This window comes from Macrobrachium rosenbergii, chromosome 3 (genome assembly GCF_040412425.1).
Source record: "Macrobrachium rosenbergii isolate ZJJX-2024 chromosome 3, ASM4041242v1, whole genome shotgun sequence".
Classification (NCBI taxonomy): domain Eukaryota; kingdom Metazoa; phylum Arthropoda; class Malacostraca; order Decapoda; family Palaemonidae; genus Macrobrachium; species Macrobrachium rosenbergii.
In genome coordinates, this window is record NC_089743.1 from 92,002,538 (window position 1) to 92,021,959 (window position 19,422).

General features: G+C 38.9%; 1 protein-coding gene across 1 annotated transcript; it reads right to left on the reverse strand.

Moving 5' to 3' along the window:
• Window positions 1-2,855: 2,855 nt before the first annotated feature.
• On the reverse strand, window positions 2,856-18,953 carry EMC7 (ER membrane protein complex subunit 7). The gene is made up of 3 exons (XM_067085546.1): window positions 18,625-18,953; window positions 10,535-10,697; window positions 2,856-5,306 (listed from the first exon to the last, which is right to left on the reverse strand). The coding sequence occupies exons 1-3, from the start codon at window positions 18,834-18,836 to the stop codon at window positions 4,986-4,988; spliced, it is 696 nt and encodes a 231-aa protein (XP_066941647.1). The 5' UTR covers window positions 18,837-18,953; the 3' UTR covers window positions 2,856-4,985.
• Between the last annotated feature and the right edge of the window lie 469 nt (window positions 18,954-19,422).

Genomic DNA, 19,422 nt, shown 5'->3' on the forward strand with positions numbered 1-19,422 from the left:
GACCCCTGGGATTTGCGGGGAATAGGACCGCAACCCCCTGCACATAGCTAAAATCTGCAAATATTTGATACCACTCTAAAAACCCTTACAGCCGCCAATTTTGATAGTTAAAACACCAAAAACCCCCTCTGAAAATGCTTATACATGAATATTTTAATAGATTTATCATGAAAAATGTAACATGAAAATACAGTAATTAGTGAATATTTCTGTGAAGAATTTCATTAATTGACGAATTTTTTACTAATAATGTGGATATATGTTCCACAGAAAAATCCGCAAAGAGATGAAGCTGCGAATCCAGAACCGTGAATACGGGGGTTATTGTAGTTCGGCAAATACTCATTAGGCGATACTGTACTTTATTTTTACGTCAACCATTTATTTCTTTTTTTTTTTAAGGGAAATGTATCAAGTTAACTTTTAAATGAAATTAAAGTGCTTTAGGAGCATGATTTGGGTCATATTTAGGGTTAAAACTCTAGAAATAAGCATTCATTAGTATTTTTAATGACTCCTAACAAACATTTGTGATTCCTCCTGATCAGCAACAGGTTCTGGAACCTAACCTCGTGAATATTTGAGGTATTATTGAACTCCATATGTAACTCGAACCCGTATTCGCGGAGAATGCGACTGCACCCCCCCCTCCACGAATAGCTAAAATTGGCGAATACTTAAACCCCTCTAAAAACACTTAGAACTGCCCATTTTGATAGTTTAAACACAAGAAAAGCACTTTAAAAATGCTTATACTTGAGTACTTCAACAGTTTTATCACAAAAAGTGCATTTATTCATGAAAATTATATGAAAATACAGTAATTAGTGAGTATTTCTCAGTGAAAAATACCGCAAATGGGCAAATTTTCTGCGAATAATGGGCAGACATGTTCCACAGAGAAACCCGCGAATGCGTGAGTCCACAAATCGTGAGAACGCGAATACAGGGGTTTACGGTAATAAAAGTGTTTACTGTTACCGTAAAGTAAATAACACACAAATATCCTACTGTGCAAAAGAGTGTAATGACTGATTGTTTGTTGGTAACAGATGGATTTTGACATGGCTTACTTTCTTTGGGAATAATGTGTCATTGTTTGTGCCTCTTGTTGTATATAAGGTCTGGCGTTTTATAAGAAGTTGTCACATTTAAGATATAGCAGTTTACAAGGATGATTCTCTTTTTATGGAGTTTTGAAGTTTTTTTATGGCAAGTGCAAGTCCTCATGACTGCTGTGATAATATTACTTTACTGAATGCAAATGTACTAAAACTAAAATACTTCAGGTTCTAAGCATTTCTGATAAATTATTCTCAACCTGTTTGTAGTGGTTGTTTTGACATTTTTTCAGATCACCTTACTTTTAGAGTAGAGATGCATAGTGCATCATGGAAACATTTCATAAGTGAAAACATATAAATCTGTATATTAGCTCAACTTTGTAACTACTGTACATTGTGGCTGATTGTGAATACTTGTTGATCTAAAGATGTTGCCCTAAAACTAGTCAGGTTAATGTTTTTATCTCATACTTGTTTCGTACATTGTCTCATCCATTGCATGCTCACTCTGAGCTCATATTATATATGATTTTCCATATGTTATTGCCTTGGGTAAATAAGAAAAGTGTATATTTGAGCTATTTGCTATATTGGATTGAAAACAGGGAATGGTATATAGTATTGTTGAAGAATCCATGGCATTTATTGAAAATGTAGGTCTAGATATTCAAAACTCAGGGGGTTACCACAAATAGATACAGTGTACAGGCGGTCCCCGGTTTACGACAGGGGTTCCGTTCTTGCGCCGCGTCGTAACCCGAAAATCGTCGTAAGCCGGAAAATCGTCGAAAATCATCAAAAATCATAAGAAAACCTTACTTTTAATGCTCTGGGTGCATTGAAAACGATTTAAACTGCATTATTATTGAGTTTTACATAAAAAAAAACCTTCAAATTATGATTATTCTGCCGTTTTGGGGCCATATTTCTTCCGTCGGATCGGCGTACGACGCGTCGTAACCCCGGAACATGCGTCGTAAGCCGGGAAATAATTTCTGATGAATATATTTGAAAAGCGTCGTAACCTCGGAACGTCGTAAGCCGGAACCGTCGTAAACCGGGGACTGCCTTTAGTTTACTTTTCTGACTTTTAATGGATGAAGCAAGCTTTTGGGTTCCTGGAACGTCTTTTACAAATATCCAGTATTTTTGTTTGCTGTGAGTAAAGAGGAAGCAGAAATTTGCATACTTTGTATATTTTTTCTTTGTAAGTAGAGCCTTTCAGTTTTGTTGCTGTAAGTTAAAACCAGATTCATGTAAAATATGTCTTGGAGCTACAAGTCTAGTTCATGCAATAATATTGATCAAGTTAGGATGTACCCACTTCTCAATTTATTTTTTTACATACTTGTGCTCTTCAAATTTTGTTCATGTTAATCTTTGTAAGTTTTGAAAGATTGTTTTTCTTTAATGAAGAAAACAGAGCAGCCGGTGAGATGCCGCCTTCAACTCTGCTCGTTAAAGTCGAGTCACAAACTTTAACGTAATGGTAAAGTTGAAGGATGAAAACCCTTTGCATTTTAACATTTAATTTCCTAAAGACTTGGCTCATGCCTATTGGTCTGTTGATGGTGTCATTATGAAAGAGAAGCAATTGCTAATGAGACTCAATGTATCATTTGATATTTCTTGTGACTTCATCATGACTTCCTATAAGCAGCAGTTGGGAAGATAGTTAAGCCAGGCCCAAAAAACACTTAAAAAACAAAGACTAATGTGGTTAACTTTAAAAGACAAGGCATTGTGACATCCTAGGAGTACTGTCAGAGGGCACAGAAGGAAAAAAATTGGTGATATCAGTTGTACTTTATTGTAAATTATGGTGTTATGTTTTTTTGAGCTGAATAAATAGTAACTGCTCTCTATGTACATGAATTTACTTCCATAAAAAGGGAATACATACATAGCATATATACAAATTATAAAAAGCAATAAAACTTATACTCCAAGTAGTGATAACAAACATTTTATCATGTTTCATTCAGTTTCAAGTTCAATACTATTTAAAAATCTGAAGTCTGTGACATAAAGGCAACTCCTTGATAAAGTAATTTTTGATCAAATGCAGAGGAATAACAAAAGTTGCTCAATGTTACCTGTTCTAAATAACCACCATCACTGTGATGTCATATATTTGCGAGAACCAAAAGTACATAGTTTTAACTGAAAGCAATTGCAGATGTTTGTCTCAATAGGAAGTCTAAAAAAAAATACACAAAGTCTTTCAATCCTTTACAAATACAGGATTTCTACCCCAGTAAAAAAAAAATGGCGTGTGGGATTTAAGGTAAAATAAGGATATCAATATTTTGAACTGTAAATACACTGTCCTTTGGTAAAGGCTGTCATGTAAATAAATTGATCTGAACTTCCTCACTCGTAATTCAGTACCTTGCCACCTGGTTTTATATGGTACTTGTACAGTAATGAAGGGGCAAACATTATTTTTGAAAGAATATTTATTTAAACACCTTCCATTAAAAAAGTGTATGTACTATTAACAGCAATGGCTTAGCTATTTCTCAAACAAGATAAGCCACTAACAAATATTAATTACATATTTGTGGAAAGTTTCCATATCAACTCTCAATGTACTGAATTGCAAAAATGAGCAGACAATGTTTCTGCTCTAATATTTTAGTACAACACTATAGGCTGTAGTTGACATGAGAAATTCCTTACTAGCAAGAGGTCATTATGGAAATTTTTTTTTCATGACAGGGTAGGAATTTGTAAGTTTTTTGGTCACCTTTTCTCTATAATAACGGCAGATGAGAAATTATCAATCAATCCTCAGTAAGGACCCAAGTACTTTTTGTCTCCAACTATTTGTCATTTTACATCTTGGAATCATGCCTACCAAATTGATTTCGTAAAGCTGTAACCTCCAGGATTTTCCTATTACTCTTCTCTTTATGAGTGGGAAAATGTTACAGGTAATATGTCCTCTAGTGGTCTACTCTGTGAATTGTTAAATGTTACTGGTAATGAAGTGACCACAAAGTTCCATTTATCAATTTTCAGCTTTTAGTTTTTATGGTTCTAGTTACAGATAAAACATTCTACATAAATCACCTCAAAAAAAAAAAGCCTCAACAATAAAAATGTATTGAAAGATGAATATAATAATACTTGGAGCCTATACATAAAGACTTCTTTGGATTGACACAAAACATCAAACACCAAGCGATATCTTGCACAAATGCTTTACTAAGAAGTGAAGGTAAATAGTCAAACCCACACTGCAGCGACAAAAAAAAAAAAAAAAAGGTATTTATATAATGGGTTGTATAAAACGAGGTTCAACTAGCAACCTTACAAATTTACTGCAACACCAGAAAAGTGACTGCAGCCCTAGACAGAAGATGGCACTAACAACACGTCTCAACAAATAAAAATGTGTAACACAAATCAAGAAGATAAACTCCTAAAGGACTATTTTTTCAATGACAATAAAACATAACTGTAAGATCTCCAATGCTTATACCTGTAATAGCAAACGTTTTTTACAAGTACAAATGACATAAAACATTATCACAGTATACATTGTGAAGGATTCTACCATTTACACATATCAGATGGGCATTTAATCAACACCGCTGAAGTTGACCACATGCATACATCACGTACTCCACGAATAACTCTCATTTTCAATCTTTATAGTCAACTAGAGTATCTATAATTAATCTCAGATTTACTCCGAATTCAACCAACACTCACATCCTTTCTCATGTATATGTGAACAACACTTCTGCTACCAACATATCCCCTTCACATCATATATATATATATGTTGATATATACATTCTCAAGTCATAAATACTATGCTAGTTTCTTGTAGAACATTAAAACATCAAACAACAGTAATCTCCTGAAGGGGTAATTCACAAATTAAAATAGTGCTAAACGTTAGGAGTGCCGTTATTTATCTTTCCTCTTATTTTGCCTGGACCGTATTTTTTGTTGGCTACCTCCCTGACTCTGACCACTACTGCTACCACCTCCAAACAGAGACGTCATGATCTCTGAGAGCTCTGGGGTTTCCAGCTTCGGTGCCTGAATTTGCTCCATCTCCTTCCGGGTTTCAGGGTCATTCAGCCTGGGTAAAATCATCATGAGTGCCAGGGGAAGGACAGTCATCAGCACCATTGGATTCATTAGGAAATCGGTGATTCTCCATTGCTCCCGCTGCATATAATATCGATATGGGCCCACAGACTTCATTCTAAGTGGATGAGGCATCTGAAAAATTAATATTTTGAATGCGTTAAAAAAATAAACCATGCCTGATCTTCTTTTATGCATGTAGTTTAACTGATGTATATATATAATTTGCTAGCTCAAACAGTGTATAAAACAAGCTCCTATTTAATGAATATTGCACAATTGTACACCTGACAAACAGGTGTCTAAAGGGGTGTAAACATGTTTGGTTGTGTTTGATTAAATTCTGCAAAAGCTTAAACTGTGGCTTGAGAAATGAAAACAAAAACAGTATATCTTAGATAAACAGCCACGGTTTTACAAATACGTTTGCCTGGTTGCAAAATCAGACCAAAAGCTTAATTTCACTAGATAACTAATAAAATTTTTTTAGCAAGTCACTGTAGTCAGCCCAAAAGCATAATTTCATTAGATAAATGACTCTGGCTTGAAAAATATATTTTAGCTGGCCACATTAGACCACTTGAACCTGGCAATCAAGTACACTGCTAAAAATGAGGTTAAGCACATGACTTTCATCTTATTTGATAGCAGCACCGTGTCCAACTTCACCCAACTATCGACTAAGTTTATGAAAAAATCAAGTTTGTATTTACTCAAACTTGTCACCAGTTCAGGGTCATGGTAGCTAAGGTGGTATCAGCGCCAACTTTTCACAGCGGTAGTCCAGAGCAAGAATGGCTGTCTCTGTGAGCTATGGATGAGGAATTTTGCACACAGGTCTACAGTCCGAGTCACCAGCAGCCATTTGTCTGGCTTCACTACATCCCATGTGGGTGGAGAGGGGGCTTGGGCACCAATTGAGTGTGTATGTTTGGTCTCAAGGACATTGTGCAATAGCACAATAACCAGTCACTTGACTGTGTGGCTCTTTGGCAACCTTTAAACCCAACAATCTGTTCTGGTAATACGTGAATACAGGAAAAAGTTGAGAGAGCTAGACAATAAGAAATGAAGAGTAAAAAATTAAGAAGCATTGTAACTAGCTGCAGGGTAGAGGAAGATCTAGTAAAGAAACTCTAATAGTTCCTCCAGTGGGCTGAATAAGGTGTATCTTACGATGTTTACTCCTTGCCACTGTCCTTGCCCAGGTTGCTTGATCTGCCTGGTTGCATTCTTGCTGATCATTATCTACTAGTCCATGCATGTCTGGCATGCTTTAATTTGGCATGACCCTTTCAGAACCAGAAGATTCAGTTTTTCCAGTTAAAACTACTCAAGTCATTGAGCCTATTTAAATATATACAGTACCTCAATGTTATAGGAATGGCCATTCATTGGAAAACTAAGATGATATTTCAACAAACTTTCACATAAATGCTGTAGGATTTGTTGCTGTAGCTTGTAATGATACAATTTAATTTTTTTCCTCAAATTAATTTGTTTTCGCAAAAAAATTATTACAACTGAGATTACCAGAAATGTGCTGCCACAAAGAATGACATTTTTATAATAAAATAAAGTTTTATATATACTTACAAGTAATTACATAACTATTAGTTCACTTTACACGGCAGCTTGAATTAAAAATTTAGTGGGTAACAATTCACACGTCTGTGTAGGTGACCAGTTCCGCCCACTATTGTGAATATTAGGAACAACTTTAGCAGATAACTTCAATCTGTTCATGCCTTGTGTCCATCAGCAGGGTGGAGGGTGGGCTCCAATCATGTAATTACTTGGTAAGTATATATAAAACCTTATTTTATTATAAAAAATGTCATTTTTATATGGGGAACTTACCAAGTAATTACATAGCTGATTCCCCATTGATAGGAGGTGGGATACATGGACATATTCTACTCTAAAAACATTATGTATGTAATGAATTTGAAAATAGAAAAAAAAAAACTGCTAGCATTGAAAACCAATGTTTGTCATTACCTATCAGCTAAGAGAGCTGCTGGGATACTGCCTCTGGTAGGTGCTCATCTTAATTTGTACTGGCGTGGCAGTGTAGCCATGGGTCGCCTCCTACTTAGTGAGACTTTGCAGCAAAGGAAGTACTCTGATGGTTAGCAAAGCATGACAGGTGCTTGCCCTTGCCCTGGGTGTAGCACCGAAACAAAAACAACCAGACAACATTGTCACCTACACTGAGATAAAACCACAACCCTTCCACTGAGAGTGGTGGGTGCTTCAGGTACAATGTGCCCCCTGGCTCTGCAAAAAAACTCAACACCTTATGACAAGGTGAAGAGAAAAAACAATTCTATAGAGTCAATAGAAATGGTCTCAAGGCACTGAACGATTCAACACTGATTAACTTCCATTACAAATAGTGAGACACGAAGAACGATTACATTCCCAGTAGTTTGAAGGCAGAATGGACGTACGAAGCATAAAATGTATGCAAGCTAAAGAGGTAGAGACTACCATGACATCTTTAGCTTTACTTAAAAGAAGGCAAACCGCTCTTTTAATTCTGAGTGTGTCCTAAGTTAGGAGTCCATGAGGGCAATACGTTCTAGTCTGTGAATGAAACGGATCTTGCCATATCACCATATGCAGAGGATGGTCCTCTGAAAAGCTCCAAAAGGACAGAGACCCCCATTCTCCCACAGAGCTGGAGAGGGCTTGAACGCTTGCAGAATGATCTGATGACAGGCTGTATCTTGGCGCCAGTTGAGCTAAGAGTTTGGGACTGGCGGGCACTCGTGGGAGCTAGCGGGCACTCGTGGGAGCTAGCGGGCACCCGTGGTAGCTAGGGGGCACTTGTGGGAGCTAGCAGGTGCTTGGAGCAAGAGCTGGTACCAGGCAAGGCAAGCTAGATGATTGGGATCACTTGATAAGAAAGTGAGATGTGGAGGACGACTATACTTCCAGTACGGCTCCGTGGAATGGAAGTAGAAATGAGGAGGACAGATATAATTCCAGTAGGACTAAATAGAAGTAAAGGGCAAATGAGCCTGAAAGCTAAGGAGGAAGAGGCTGCTCTGATGTCCTTGAAAAGGCAAAATGTTTCCTTAAGCAATCAAATACAAGCCCTTTCAGGATGTGAGCTTAGTCCCATTCTGTTCATGTAAAAACCCGAAAGCCGTAGCTGGAAAGAAGGTTCTCTCTTTTTCAGTCAATGATGTCTGTTAACTTCCTAAAGGAGAAGGGACAGATCTAGAGCTTGAATAGATCCTCGTTATGGCTAAAAATCCCAAGGTAAATGAGGAAAAAAGCATTTCCCTGTGAAAATACCTTCTCTAAACGATGTCATGGCTCTCACTAGTGCGTCCTAGTCGAAGCCAGAGGTCACTCGGAAGGGTGTTTTCCATGTAAGGTTGACGAGAAGAGGAACGCAGGGGATCAAACATGGGACTCGTCAGTCATTCAGAATACATCCAGGATCCAGAAGACTGGATTCTTTCCTCGCTTGGATGCATCAAAGATCAGATAAGGTCATCAAAAGCTAGGCCCTGTGTTTAAGCACTTAGTAAAGCACAGATCAATACCCTTGACTGATGGAGTATGAAAGATGTAGATCTCCTCAGGTACAGAAGAGGTATCCGAAAACGGGCCATAGATGTCTCCAAGAAGAGGGGTAGAGTCTGCAACCCCAGCTTCAAAAAAGGCCCACGTAGACTGGTAGACAGGGCTAGAAGAATGACATCTGCAACCACACCAGTTTAAGCAATGACACTAGCAGAAAAACCTTGTACTGGCGCTTCCTGAAGCTTCAAAGGTTCCCTGAGGTGGCAAATGGGATCATAGACGGTCTGCCCCATGGACTCCACAGGTCCCGCAAGACCAGGGGACGCCATGTAAACCCCACTGATGTAAAATTTGGACTAAAGGAATGGCGTAAGATGCAACAATTCCTTTTAGGGCAAAACTATATTGGCTGCTTGCAAGTAGCCTATGCTAAAGAAAGTTTGCCTGGATTAGCCTACAAAAATGACAAAACATTCAAGAATTACTTTAAGGCAAATAATCAGCAGCTAGAGAGTGTCTATGCCCAGAAACACCATTTGAAGATTAATTTTTAGGCAAAATTATACTGAAGGCTTGCAAGTAATCTGTGTAAGATGCAAGAATTACTTTTTAGGGCAAAACTACATTGGCAGCACACAAATAGCCAAGGCAGATAAAAAAAGTTTGGCTTGCATTAGCCTAAAAGAATGATGAAACATTGAAGAATTACTTTTAAAGCAATTATATTGGCGGCTTGCGAGTGTATATGCCCGGAAAACACCATTCAAAAATTAATTTTAAGGCAAAATTATACCGAAGGCTTGCAAGTTACCAGACTGATTTTCTCGTCGAATTTGGACTCAATTCTGGACTCCAGACTGGCTATGGCATCAGGGTTAGAAGCACAGGAGCTAGGCATGGGAGTATGTGGAGGAATAGAGGGAGGGCTGAGAATAGGAGAGAGAGTATGTCAAGGAGTAGAAGGAGGAGCTAGGCTAGAACCAGTCTCAGGTTTAGGGGAAGAATCCCTACTTACAGAGGCCCTACTTTCGGCTCGAGCAGCCGCTCTTCTAATCCTATTTTTCTCTAGTCTATTCAGATGGGATTCGAGCACCTTCCATTTACAGTCATCCCAGTCCTTGCACTCTGAACATGTATTCTCCCTCGGACACTTCTGCCCCCTGCATCATAGCAAATCTTAGTAAGTCTAGTCTTACAGCCCTCGCTACAGTAACGAAGATTGGAAACGCTAGCATCCAACATAATTACAGAAGAAAGAATCTAATGCAAAAAGAGAAATAAAAAATGCAACGATTTGACAAACAAAAGTGGATGCTTCCTGAATTTGGCAAGCAAGCATGAACTGGCAAATTAGGCAGGATTGCAGAGTGTGGCGTGGTGTCATCAGCGTGGCATAAAAAAGAATGATGCCACTGGCGTTTAGTCTTTCCTACGTCCCCGTTGCACTGGGCAGGACCTGTCACCCCGCCCTTTGCAACTGATTCATTACCGCAAATTTTGAATTTAGGATTCCGTGCGAGCATAATCGTTAGCTAAATAATTACTTGGTAAGTTACTTATTGCAGTTTCGTCTATTTTATCAGCATCTTCATATCCCTTAATAATTACATCCCGTTTGGGGAAGACTCTCCATATACCCAAGCCTTTCATTTATTATGGTACATCATAAATAAAATTAAATGCATTATGGTACATCTGTAGTAAAACAAAATAAATTATTTGTTTGATGTTTAGAGGTAAGAAAAAATTTCATAAAATTACAGTATCTACACTGACAGATACAGAAATATTAATCACCTACACACGTATTAACAAATACTCACCTGGACAACATTTGACGGCTGGATATGATTAACTGCTCTGGCGCGGATTTTCCCCTTTTGGTTAATATCCACCCTCAATGCTTCATACATATAAGTAGGATTCATGACATGGACAACGTAAGAACCAGAAGGAACATTGTTGATTACAAACGAACCATCTTCTCTGTTGGGAGAAAAGACAAAATGTCAACATTATTGGTTCCCAAAAATCTATCATTCCACTGGGACTATCCAGTGCCTATGAACTTTAACTATAGAAAACACTGTAGTAGTAGCTCATCGAGATAACGGATTAAAGTGCCCAGGCCTATCCTGCTATAAAGGAAACTCCGATATATTGTTGTACATATACTTGAATGCATGTTTTTGCCATACAAGTATATTTACACCCTGTGCCCCTTAAACTATTGTAAAAAGCTTATAACTGCATATTTTAACTGTTCACTGACTAATTTCATTGTTAAAACAAAAATATACCTTGAATTATCATACTACAACAATTTAATATCAGTTCAAATAAAAATACACCCCAATCCATCCTCCCAATACATCCAAAGTCATCTTAGATTACCCTCCTAAAACTGTTACTCTTAAGTATACACTGTACACCCCTAAAGTGCTTATAACAACGATTTACTCAATTAAAAATATTAATATTAATGCAAACACAGCAAAATATCTATAAAAAAATGTTCCATACAAATTAAATAAATGTCTTACAGAAGTGTGACAACTAATCGAGTTAGTCATTTTTTCTTGTTGTATTGAAGACATTGTGTTTTCTTTTTTGCTATGAAGTATATTTATATAAGCAAACAGTACCCGTGAAGTAAGATAAAAGCCTTATTATTAACCTGTTATGCGCCACCGATGGCATATCTAAGTCGGCCACATCCCATGTCACAACACCTTCAACGGAGTAACATAACCAACCTCTTTCAAGGATGGTGTGCTACTGAATTCAGAAGCGAAATGCTCTTCCCTCTTATACAAACTGTAGGAACATCAGTTGGTAACACTATGAGCTAAATTAGTGGTAAATGGCAACTTTTTTTTGTTGCGGAAAGACAGTCTGACAAGAAGACAACGAGCTCCACCTCCCGCTCTCTTGATGGGTTGGACCCAGAATTTCAGACAGACTCTTGATCGAAAAAGAACGTGGTCAGGGGTTAGTAGGGTACTCATTCTTAGCCAAAAAACACAAAATCAGCGAGTATATGGCATTACTTTGAGTAAAACCTACCCTCTTATCAATAGCATGTGGCTCACTAGCTCTCTTAGCCTTAGCTATGGCCATCAAAAATAGTCTTCTTTGTCAGGTTCCTAAGCGAGGATGATTCTTAAGGTTCAAACGGTGGTCCTGACAGCCATTTGAGGACAACGTCCAAGTTTCAAGTGACTTCCGAATGTTTTCCTTGTTTACTAGTATTAAAAAACTTTATCAGTCACCAATGTCTTGATTTGAAGACAGATCCACTCCTCCATGATTGATTACAGAATTCAACATCACCCTGTAACCCTTGATGGTGGATGTTGCTAACCCCTTTGAGGTTCTAAGAAATAACAGAAAATTTGCTATCTGGGCTGCAGATGTTGAGAAGAGGAGATATTCCGCTCTCGGCACCATTTCCGAAAAACTGTCCACTTGGCTCGGTAGACTGCAGCAGAAGATAATCGCCTACACTTAGCAATTGCTTCTGCAGCCTTCCTTGAAAATACTTTCACTCTGACAAGCTTCCTGACAGTCTGAAGCCTGCCAGAGCAAGAGTGGATAACCCTAGATGGAATCTGTGAAAATGAGGCTGTTTGAGAAGATTTTTATTCTGAATAAGTAGTCTTGGAAATCCATCAGTAGGCTTGGAAGATCTGGAAACCACTCCTTGGGCAGCCAAAATGGAGTGACTAAAGTCATCGACATGTTGCTGTGAGTGCTGAATTTCTTCAATACCTCTCTCACCATGTTGAAGGGAGGGAAGGCGTATACATCAAAATCAGACCAATCCTGCAGCATGGCATCTGTCACCCATGCCTGAGGATCTGGAGCAGGAGAACAATACAGAGGAAGACAAGTGTTACTTTATGTCACAAACAGGTCTATCGACAGCTTTCCCCACAGTTTCCACAGGTCGGTGCACACCTGTGGATTGAGTGTCCACTCAGCTCTGTCGGTAGAAACTGTTTGCCACAACTCAATTCATCTGCCAGGATGTTCATTTTCCCCTGGATGAAGCAGGGCCAAAACTCAGGTCTTGACTTAGTGGATCAGAAGAAAACCTCATTAGTTGCTTTGTAGAGTGTTAAAAGATCTTGGTTCCTGATGTAGGCTAAGGGTGGTTTCTCTCCGAAATGGACTGCCACTGTCCTTTAAGACCTGCAAAATACTCATGGGGCTAGATTGCCTTTAATTCTTCTTCACACTGACCTGAAGGTTCCTTTCGGTTGGAGACCACGTCTTGCTCCCATGCTGGAAGAGCCCTAACCCAGATCTGAATCGACTTTCAACGGGGTCTGACTCATTGGAGACAGCGACTTTCTTGAAACCTGTCCTTCACCAGCCACCAGGATGGATCTTTGATTTCGGGGTGATGTTGGCGTTCCACAGTCTCAGGAATAAACTGGTCAGTTTTCTAAAGGAACAACACAGAAGTGCAACCTGAACAACAGAACTCTTCTTGATGGAAGGATGGAAAACAAGCACCAGAAGACTCATCCATGCTTCAGAAACAGGATGGGTGAGTAAAGAAGTCTCAACTTTTTCTGCTGACTCTGACTCCTTTGTTAGAAGGAAAGCCAAAACCAGAGAATCTATCAATAACCCCAAAGTATAGAATAGACTGAGTTGGGATTGTTGAGATTTCTTGAAATTTATTTTACTAGAGTCCCAGTTCTGAGCAATCAATAAAGCTAGGGACCTCTGTACACTTTAAAGATCTTGAACAAGATGGAGCCAGCTCGTTGAGCAGTACAGAGAGAATTCTTGCTGAGGAGAAAACAATTTGCCAGAGGGGGAGAAACGAGTAAAAACTTGAGGGGTCGTGGAGAGGAGACAGAGACTCCCAAAACTGGAAGACTCTGTCCAGTTCACGAACCTCAGATACTTTCTGAAATCCAGGTGAACTGAATGTGAGAAGAGGTGCATCCTGCATGCCAATCTGACCATCCCAGACATTTCCCTGGTGGATGGCTGACAGGACCAACTGGCAAAGGCTTTCCATTCTGAAAGACGTTGTTTGAACAAAGTAAGTTCAGAGCACTGTTCCTCCAGGTTGTTGCATCCTCCTGATGACTTGGGAACCATGAAGAGGAGGTTGTAGAATCTGTGAACTGCCTATTTTGACCAGTTCAAACAGCACAAAAAAAAAAAAGCTAAAAAATTCTCAGACAGGTCAAAATCCTCCGAGCCTACTGAGGTTCCAAAAAACCCATTTTTGTTGGAAAGGACATATCTCTGAAATGGATTGTATAGCCTAGCTTTTAAGGTATTTAGTACCATGGCTCTACATTCATCTTCTTCCACCTAGTCAAAACTATGAAAGTCTTGCTCCACTGGAACAAGGACAGATAACTGATTAATAGGGGCTAATTCTGGAGGTTTCATGCAGACAGACTTACGGATAATTCAATACAAAGATGGGACTTGAATCAAACAAGTAATTGAAAAGGCTTTGCCTACAACGGAGAAGATGTCAGTAGCAGAAATCCCCAGTTGAATATTCGTGTCTCAGGGATCCTAGTTTTCTTGGTGGACTATATAAGGTCCATTAGATATCTTCTGGAGTTTGGCTGTTACTATTTTCCACAGTCTATTGTGGGAATCACTAGATTTTCAAATCAGCAAACAGATTAAATGAATTTTTGTGACAAAACTATTAAAATACAAGCACCCAAAGGTAGTCTTGAGAAACCTAATTTACAGATGGTCGCCAATTCTTTGCGGGTGTCAATCACTGGCCCATCACAATAAGCCAGACCCCCAAAGTATTTTAAAGTTTCCTGAAGTGTGGTACAGTCTTCTATCTTCTTTGAGAGAGCCCCAACTGTCCAATCAACCAAGCTCTTTTCCTCCAGACTTTGTTCCATCTTCTAGTTAAAAGATGGTCCAAATGAGAATGATAAAAGAATTGTTGCTGAGGAGAAAACTCTTGCATAAAGCGACAGCCATAAACAACTACGAGACTGGAGAACCCTTGAGAGGATAACAGAGACTCGGATAAAGGAAGGCGGTTTCCAGTATTTCAACCATTTACAGTAGTAAACAATTCAAGTGAGAGTTAGGTTACAAAACTGCTTCAGTAGAACAGGACTGATATATTTTCCGATTAACCAGTTTATTTGACAAAGGCTTTCCTAAAAGATGAAAAAGACAGAAATGCTAAAGGTAATCTGGCAAGTTGTGCAGGCTGCCGAGAAAAAAGTTCAATCCTGGATAATGACTGCAGCTGGAGAGAAGGAAGGATAGCAACAGTAAAATGGATGCGGGGATCAGTAAATAACCCCCTGCAAAAGTAAAATTTTAATAAAAAACCTGGGCTTAAAAAAAAACACTTAGAACTACTGTTTTTAGTTCAAACACACAAATAAAATGATAAAAATGCTAAAGTTAACAGGTATTATGATGAAATCAAGTTAGGTAGAAAAACGGAATTTTTTTTGGAAAAACAAAACAAACATGCCCTAAATGGCCTACACTAGGGTATGCAGTACCATGTACTATATTAATTTCTAGCCTACACTATAATTTCAACTCTAATGCATGTATGGTATAGTAATTATTAAAACAAGCTAATTCTGGATATAAACAGACTATCTATGATAATTCAATACAAAAAGAAATTGAATAGAAAACAAGAATTAGCTTTCTGAACTGGTATATTGTGGCAGTAAATAGACATATACGTTCTCACAATTCACAGATTTTCCATGGAACATATAAACATTATTCATGGAGAATTTGTAATTCAAATTTTTCACTGAGAAATATATAATCAAGATTTTCATGATTAAATGCACTTTTTGTAATAAAACTATAAAATTTGAAAAGATCCATGGAAAAGCTGATAATTTGATTATGTTGATGTTGCAATTAATACCGATACGACAATATTTGTGAAAATATTTCCAGTATAATGTGGGCTAGGCTACCATACAATCAGGTACAAAATACCAAATTACAGTAGACCAGCTTTTCTTGTTTGTTGTCCAATTTCTCTTTAAAAAAAGTAAATGAAAATGATAAAAGTCAATTGTAACGTTAACCTTGCAAAATTAGCTGATATAAATAATTAAACGAGAAATGTATAATTTTTTAGCTTATAACCATAAATCAGATAAAAACTGAATACCTTTTGCTTATATTTCAACCATTGTCTTTTCCAACAAATGATGGGTTTTGGAAAATGATGTTCAGTAGAACACGACTGATATATTTTTATATTAAGCATTCTTTTTCTAACTATCAAAATGGAAACAGTTCTACAATTTAAGCAAGTTATTTTGAAGCTGAGCTTTTAAGTGTTTGCAGATTTTAGGTATTCGCAACATGGATGAAAATGCATTCTCCACAAATAAGGGGGTTTACTGTAACTGCATATTTCGTTTCAGTACAACAGCTACGTCCTTGCCATAAACTTAGTGCTCTTTTGAGCCTTTAACTCACCACTCTTTGGCCTTTACCTGCAAGAACTGTTAGGTCAATTACCAGAAATTTAACATATATTATTATGGCAATTACATGATGTTAATTCAGCTGCCTCAAGACCACAACCTTTTAAAATAAAATAGAATTTTAGCCACCGGTGTGTTAGTGAGTGCAGACTGGATTTTCAGAAAAAAAGCATTCAGGTGCATCAAAATGCACTCTACTCCCCCAGAAACAGGCCCAGAGTCCCTAAGGTAAGTCTGTTGGGGCTTTACGGTTTCTTAGAATATCGAATGGTGTTTTTTTCCAAGTTTATTTTATGAGTTCGAACTGCTGAGGACTGATTGGTGCCTTGGAAATTGGTTTTCCCTGTACTTATAAGGCTCTTGGTAAAGGAGATGATGTTTTATTTTTTGCCGGCCTGTTATTCTCTAAGCCTCTGCTTGTTGCTTGGTTGAGTTTCCTACCTTCCTAATGCCTTACTACCTACCCTCCACCTGTTTCCTGGGTGCCAGTATGTTCTGCACATACTGCGTCTGCGATGAACCTTCTGCCTGGCCCCACTGCCACTTCTCACCTTCCCCCACATTTGGGGGGGCGTGAGGAACTCTCTCCATGCCTTCCCCCACTTTCCTCCCCTTCCCTCAGCCAATCCCTCCCCACAACGAATGGCTCCCTGGCATTTTATGCGTCAGGAGTACGCTTCCACAATGTAAGCATGTCCGCTTCATTTGTGTGTGTTCTCCCCACCCAAAGCCCTGAATTCCCTCATTCCCCTTTACTGTTGGGCAGAGATAGAGGGCAAATAACACTTGGCTGACAACAAACAAATGCGTCTCCTTTATCAGCAGCCCTAAAAGTACAGGAAATACCAATTTCATAGGTAAAAACATAGAGTTCATACTTAGAAAGGTTATTTTTCGTTAAGACTCCAGCCACCTCCCCGCTTTATAATTTATATTTTTCTTGGGTAAATCACATCAAAACAAAAATTTCTTCTCAATAAATCTAAAATGCCTAATAGCAGAGAGAAAAATAAGGACTTGTAAGGTAAGACAATACCAGCCCCCATAACTAATTTGCAAAATTGTAACCAGTAAACACCCCTAGTTTAATTAAATATTTTTAGGTTCTTTTACTACCTTATCATTTCCTGGCCATTTTTGTGAAAATCCAAAATGGTTTTTCAGCTGGCACCTTTGGAAATGGCTGGCTGAGTCTTCCGAAAAATTACCCTTAGAAATACCAATTTTTTTGTTGTTTCACCAATTAAATACCAAAAGAAAAGTGAAAATTCAGCGGTCGATGTGTGTCATGCACGACCATTTACCCTAAAGAACTGATGGTTTGTATATCGTGTAGGAACAATCAAGTTTTACCGGCTAGGCTATTTTAACTCTGCCATGAGGGTGGGTCAGATTTCGCAAGCCTACGGCAGCTAAAAAGCTCTCAAGACTATTGGGCTATGACGTGCTTGCTTAGGCTAGCCTACGCCAGTACCGAAGGCCCAGGGGTCCGGTTAGACTGATTATGAAATTTGGGTCTTGAAGACCAAGTGCCGGAACCCATCAGGATTATTCAGTGCCGTAACGCCAGAACCCATTAGGATTATTCAGCGCCGTAACGCCAGAACCCATTAGGATTATTCAGCGCCGTAACGCCAGAACCCATTAGGATTATTCAGCGCCGTAACGCCAGAACCCATTAGGATTATTCAGCGCCATAACGCCAGAACCCATTAGGATTATTCAGCCCCGTAACGCCAGAACCCATTAGGATTATTCAGCGCCGTAACGCCAGAACCCATCAGGATTATTCAGTGCCGTAACGCCAGAACCCATTGGGATTATTCAGCGCCGTAACGCCACAACCCATTAGGATTATTCAGCGCCGTAACGCCAGAACCCATTAGGATTATTCAGCGCGTAACGCCAGAACCCATTAGGATTATTCAGCGCCGTAACGCCAGAACCCATTGGGATTATTCAGCGCCCGTAACGCCAGAACCCATTAGGATTATTCAGCGCCGTAACGCCAGAACCCATTAGGATTATTCAGCCCCGTAACGCCAGAACCCATTAGGATTATTCAGCGCCGTAACCCAGAACCCATTAGGATTATTCAGCGCCGTAACGCCAGAACCCATTAGGATTATTCAGCGCCGTAACGCCAGAACCCATTGGGATTATTCAGCGCCGTAACGCCAGAACCCATTAGGATTATTCAGCGCCGTAACGCCAGAACCCATTAGGATTATTCAGCGCCGTAACGCCAGAACCCATTAGGATTATTCAGCGCCGTAACGCCAGAACCCATCAGGATTATCCAGCGCCGTAACGAAGGTGAAACATACAAACTAACGAGGCCGAGCCCCAAGCAACAATCTACAAGCCTAACTTATGGCCAAAGGCTAAGACTGCTTGGACATGCATCCCTACAGTTGCAAACTCACCTAAGGAACCCATAGTGGCCGCTGTTGGTGAACACTTTGGTGCTGGCGAACCACTCGGAGGGGCTCAGCTGCGAAGAGGCATCCGGACGGATCACTTTTCCCTCGATCCTGTATTTTTCAACGCCCGTAATCACCTCCTCGTCGACATCTCCACAGACGCAGCCCGCCACAAATAGCCCTAAAAGCGGCAAGATTATTAGTTTTCGTTTCATCTCGTCCGTAATTCTTATATGTTTTATATTCGCTCGGCAATCACACGACTAGGAAGATGATGACATAGCTTTGTTGACAAAAGTGGATGGAGCGCTTCTCAGCCCACGCAAAGGTGAGCAGGATAGGAAAATTAGTAGTACGTCTTATTTTCAGTAGATATTATTTTTAAAATCAATAGTTTAAATGTTATATAAAGATTTTATAAATGTTTATAAAATATTATAGAGTCTAATTATTTACAAGATGATATAAAGCTATTGATATATAATATATACACCCCTCAAAGTTTGTTGAGCATTACTAAATTTTACACTCTCGCATTTTGAGAAGCTGTGTCGGGACTCAATGTCATCTATCAGCGTCTGATAGCAAAATAGCTACCGCAATAAATTAAAAAATTCTTGTAATTGAGATTGGCACCTGTAAGGTAAATATATAACATCACAAAACTATTTGAATATCTTTTTGAGTAAATGATAATTTTTATTAGAAGGAAATCAATAAAAAAGTAAGTGTCGTCTGCATTAAATGTTTACCTTGGGGACACGTACAGTTTACAGGAAACAGGGGAAAAGAATGAAAAGG